Source organism: Lacerta agilis, chromosome 14 (assembly GCF_009819535.1).
Source record: "Lacerta agilis isolate rLacAgi1 chromosome 14, rLacAgi1.pri, whole genome shotgun sequence".
Lineage (NCBI taxonomy): Eukaryota > Metazoa > Chordata > Lepidosauria > Squamata > Lacertidae > Lacerta > Lacerta agilis.
In genome coordinates this window covers 21,235,714-21,241,410 of record NC_046325.1, presented here as the reverse complement: position 1 = coordinate 21,241,410, position 5,697 = coordinate 21,235,714, and the positions used below count along the sequence as shown (strand labels likewise).

Here is a 5,697-nt window from a genome sequence, read left to right as displayed (position 1 = left end):
GTCTTATCTTCAGTGATAACAACGCTGACCTACCAGACAGTGTTGGTAGTGAGAATAATATGTGAAGTGCTTTGAACAGGAATAAGAAACACTAGGCAAATTACTCTTTTTGTCATTTCTTGTAGAGGAGCGGGCTCATGAAGTTAGCAGCACCCGCCATAGTGGATGTTCCCTCTTCTGCCCTGAAGGATCCCAGCTGCCAATGTCCCTGGAGGACTGGAACAATGGTGAGAAGGAGCTGGACTCCGCTGGAAGCTCTCTAGGCCACTCTAGGAAAAAACACTTTTTCTGTGTCTCATTGCAAGGCAAGGATGCCGCCCCCGCCACCTCCGAGACTGAGGTGAGGGTGGCAGAACTGCAACACTCCTCCCTCTCCAGCCACAAGCCCCAGCAGTGTAGAAAGCAAGGGGTCGTGGCCCAGGAGGTGGGCAGGCCTATGGGCAGCATGGAGGAAGCTGGGCCTTCCCATGGGAGCCATCTACAGTCTCAGGGCGCCTGCAAGAAGAAGGGAACTGCGGAGAATGGGCAGGAGGTGCGGGAGAATCTAGACACCCAAGCTCCCCGCTCAGATGATGTGGTGCAGCTGATAAATGAAGATGGGGTGTATTCCTCAGCCAAGCTGGTGCCCGCTACGAAGGTGGCGCTCTCGCCGTGCCTGCCGCAGCGTTTGGAGCACTGCAGAGGGGAGGATTTTGAGATCCGGGAGGTGATCGTGGATGAGAAGCCATTCCAGTGTGCCATCTGTGCCAAGGCTTTCAAGCGGGCATGGGAGCTGTTCAGCCACGAAGTGGTGCACAATGAGGAGCGCCCCTTCTGCTGCCAACTGTGCCAGGTGAGGCGGGTGAAAGCAGGCAGGAAGCTAGAAATGGGAATGAAAGGGAAAACACACAGAGAAGTAAACTATTGGGTTCCCACGATAAGAGCAAGGTAAAAATCCAACTCGTGTTTTGAGGCGGAGCTGCTGCTCATCGTTGGAAGGAACCAAATGCATTAATTCATGCTTCCTGCTTTCCCGGACCTGTAAACACCACCTAGGGCAAAGAGGTTTTCCCTGCAGCATTTTCCTTGGAAGGAAATAGTAAGGGATATATATGTGTGTGTGTGTTTGTGTTTTGTGTTCTTTATATTGCAATTTTATGAGAGCTACGGATGAAGGGCAGTATACAAATTGAATTAATCAATTTCAATCTTCTGTATGAAGATATATTCAGAACTGAGGAACAGATGATGTTATATTTCTTAAAGCGGCATTGGTTTCTCCTAAACCAAAATGGCATCTACTGCTGTGGGGCTATTTTTCCAACCTCCTTCCCTGCTGCAGCTACTTTCAAAACTGCTAGGTTGTATCCTTCAACCTCTACCAAAGCCAGTGGCTAGTGCAAGTGTAAAGAATTCTAAAAATAAAATGTTACTTATAAAATGTTCCCTAGAATCCTACCCCACTCCATGCACCCATGAGCTTCTGTGACTTTTATGCCTTACAGCTCCTTGAGCTATATGGCTTTTTAAAAGGCATTTTCATCCTGATTTTTAGCCCAAAAGGTTCCCAGAGTGTTTTACAAGATTGGTAGTAGGACACTCCCTGTGAACAAGCTTACAGTCTAAAAGACATGGCACAAGAGGAAGAAAGGGTGGAGGGGGGAGGAAAAAAGCAAACTCAGTTCTTAACGAAGGGGTGGAGAACCTTTGGCCCGCCATATGTTGCTGGACTGCAACTCCCACCATCTCTGACCATTGGCCATGCTGGCTGGGGCGGATGTGAGTTGTAGTCCAGCAACACCATTGTAAAGTTGCAGTTCTCATATATTATATCAACCAGCTGGGATGGAAGCAGTTCAGGTATTCTGATGGAATGGCTGCTGCTGGCAACAGCTCAGGAAAGCCAAAGGCATTCTTTTCATTTTGGGCGACTGCTGGTAGCCACCAGCCACTCAAAAGCAATCAGAGCTCCTTACATAAGGATGTTTCATGGTTAAGCCATACAGAAATCCAAAGAGATGACCATCTTCTTTCTGTGTGTCTTTATCAATATGATAAATGACAAGAGGCAATTTGTGCAGAGGAGCAGGCACCAGAACTTATTCCTCTGCTGCGTGTGTGTCAGCCTGTTGCTTTCTGCCCCGCTTTCCCTCTCCTGCTCCAGGCCTCGTTCAAGCGCCATTCGGACTACAAGAGCCACGCCCTCGTGCACACAGAAGAGCGGCCCCATCGCTGCGAGCTCTGCGGGAAGCGTTTCAAGCGCGCCTCCAACCTTGCCGAGCACCGCCGCATCCACTCGGGGGAGCGCCCACACCACTGCGCCGCCTGCGCCAAGAGCTTCAAGACGCCCTACGAGCTGCAGAGGCACACGCTGACGCACTGCGCGGAACGGCCCTTCGCCTGCGCCGCCTGCGGGAAAGGCTTTGCTGCGGCGGGGGCCCTCCTCCTGCACCAGCGGCAGCACTGCGACGACAAGCCCCACGTCTGCGGCGTCTGCGGCAAGCGCTTCGCCTACGGACACAGCCTGCGCGTCCACGAGAGGGTACACACCGGGGACCGCCCGTTTTCCTGCGTCCTCTGTGGCAAGGCCTTCAAGCAGTCCAACGCGCTGGCCTCGCACGAGCGGGTGCACACGGGGGAGCGGCCCTTTGCCTGCGCCACGTGCGGCAAGGCCTTCAAGCAGTCCTCGTACCTGGCCATCCATGCGCGGTCTCACACTGGCGAGCGCCCCTACGCCTGCGGGGCGTGCGGCAAGGCCTTTGCGCGGCCCTCGCTCCTTCTGCAGCACCAGCGCGTCCACAGCACCGAGCGGCCTCACCGGTGCCGGCACTGCAGCAAACTCTTCAAAGACTTGGCCTACCTGGCTGTGCACGAGAAGGTGCACACCGGCGAGACCCCGTACAAGTGCCCCGTCTGCCAGAAGGGCTTTGCGCACCCGTCCAATCTCCTTCAGCACCAGCGAATCCACCGGGATGGATAGCGAGGACGGGCGCAAAGAATAATTTGTCATTTGATGTAACTTTACGTTCCCCGACTAACAGAAACGCAGCAGTTTCTGTTCACCTGTGCGCTCCAACCTGCATCAGTGTCACGCGTGCATGCTGCGGTGGACGGAGAGCATCACTTGCATGCCCTTTTGCACATTCCCCAAGCCATGCTCAAGCTTGCCTTGTTTTGTACACAAATGCACTATGGTTCGCTGCCCCTGCAGCTGCACGAAAATAAATAGTAGCTGGAGTATGAGGATCGGGGCTCCGTGTATTTCACACAAAATTGCACCCTCTGAGAATCTGTGCTGTAGCTTGGTTTTTCATCCTGCAAGCGTGTTTCTAGTCCATAAGATTATAGAAATAATGTTGAAAACCATGTGTGGTGGAGTTTTGCAAATTGGAGCCATAGGGCTGAGCAGGAAATCTGCAGGAGCTGCAGTGCTCTGGTTAGCTAGCAAAAACAGAAGGCAATTGTGTAATATAAGCAAATGTATGCACATTGGCTTAATTTGCACAATGTGCTCCATTGACTATTTTTTCCTGAGTATTGTTGTCTTATACCCTGATGGGCAGTATTGCTGACTTATAGTGCCTTGCATGTTTGCAGGCGCTTACAGAACTTCCGAAAAAAGTCATTTGTGGATTCTTTTTATAAAAATGTGGGGGAAATGCCAAGTCTCTCACAGTGTTGTGAGAGTGTGTTTGTGTGTGTGTATTGTATTATGCAGGGCCAACCTTACCATTAGGTAGAATAGAGGAGCTGTCTCAGGTAGCAGGTGCTGGAGGTGCAGAACAGGGGCAGGTTGTTGGAGGACAGAGCTGGAGGTACCATGAGGCTTGCCATATGCCACCTGAGCTAGCCTGCTACCCTCAGGTGCAGTGCAGGATGCTGACCTGTTGATGTAAGATTGAACTGCCAGGCCTGTCTGTTTATGGAATGAGAGGGAGGAGGTCTTAACCTTTCTTCTCTATTGTAGCTTAGGCAGAATGTCAAGCTATTGGCACAATGGGCCTCCTTCCCTCTATCACTGCCTTTGTGCAAGAGGCGGTGTTTGCAGTATTACAGAAATAAGCTAGGGGAAATGCCATTTGTATGTTTACATTGTGAACCACCCTGAGATCTACAGTTATAGGGATGGAATGCAAATAATAATAATAATAATAATAATAATAATAATAATAATAATAATAATAATTTCAATTAAAAAGCAATCCTCTTTTTATGGGGTGGAATGCAAATAATAATAATAATAATAATTATTATTATTATTATTATTATTATTTCAATTAAAAAGCAATCGTCTTTTTATTTTCTTTATGTCTTGTGATTTCCACATGCATGTAGATTATTTGTGGGATGAAAAAAATTTCCTGTGCTCTATGGGGTAACCAAATTGAGAATATCAGTGGATCTCACACCCACAAACTGGAGGTTGTCTGTTCACCATACTCTCATACATGAGATTCAAATGGTGTTGATTATGTGTGTGGTCTAAACCACTGAGCCTCTCGGGCTTGCCGATCAGAGGGTCAGCGGTTCAAATCCCCTCAAGGGGGTGAGCTCCCATTGCTTTGTCCCAGCTCCTGCCAACCTAGCAGTTCGAAAGCATGCCAGTGCAAGTAGATAAATAGGTACCGTTGTGGCAGGAAGGTAAACGACATTTCTGTGCGCTCTGGCTTACGTCACGGTGTTGCGTTGTGGCAGAAGCAGTTTAGTCATGCTGGCCACATGACCTGGAAAGCTGTCTGTGGACAAACGCCGGCTCCCTTGGCCTGAAAGCCAGATGAGCGCTGCAACCCCATATTCACCTTTGACTGGACTTAACCGTCCAGGGGTCCTTTACCTTAGTTTAACATATACTTATAATTTAAATAAGCATCTCTCAATAGTTTGCATTCAGACACAATGACAATCCACCACCTGCTGTTATGAGGGTGCACTTTCCCTTCCCCTTCTTTTGCACACAAGGGAAAAGAGATTAGGAGGTTTTGCTTTTATTTTGCAACAGAACATAGTTTGGGTTCCTGAACTGAGGACAATCTATGGTTTGCACAAATCAGTAGTTTGGTGCGTTTAGAATCTGACTGAATCAACAGACTAGAAGCAGAAGCTAATCTCAACACCCAGAAGGGGATGGTGAAGAGGAGAAGGAACAGCACACATCTTTTTATGTCAAACTCTGAATCGAACCATTGTCTCTGTTATCCTTACACACCGGTATTATCTCCATACTGCAGACGCAGGGGCTGAGGCTGAAAGGACGGTGGATTGCCAGAGACAAGTGAGTTCATAACAGAGGTAGGGTTTGAACTCTTGCCTTGACCATTGGCCTCTACGTCTGCGTATGTGTGTGTGTAAGCATGTAAAACTCCCAGTGGCTTTGTGGTGATTTTTAAGGGTAACCTTTTCGGTGTTTTAGAAACTCGTCACCACCAGGCCTGGATTCTGATATTGTGGCCTGTTTAACATACCTGGACACCAATAAGCTTAATGTGACCTGCCACAAAGTTTTCATTTGGTGGTTGTTGCTGACTGCCATCTTGAATCTTGACTAGAACCTCACTCTTCCATCTTTTACAGTGATTTGAATTCAAAACCTAGAAATCCATAAAATCCAAACCTCTTGAATAGCCTAACAACAAGAATATTCTACCTGCCCATAACAATGTTGTTTTAATAAGTTGCTGAGGTGCCTTTTCAAAAGGTGGTATTATGAAAGCAATTTGG

At 48.5% G+C, this 5,697-nt stretch overlaps 1 protein-coding gene across 1 annotated transcript; it reads left to right on the top strand.

The window, feature by feature from the left end:
* The first annotated feature begins 202 nt into the window (after positions 1–202).
* On the top strand, positions 203–3,390 carry LOC117057634 (zinc finger protein 501-like). Its single transcript, XM_033168475.1, has 2 exons — positions 203–832; positions 2,144–3,390. The coding sequence occupies exons 1-2, from the start codon at positions 203–205 to the stop codon at positions 2,957–2,959; spliced, it is 1,446 nt and encodes a 481-aa protein (XP_033024366.1). The 3' UTR covers positions 2,960–3,390.
* Positions 3,391–5,697: the final 2,307 nt, after the last annotated feature.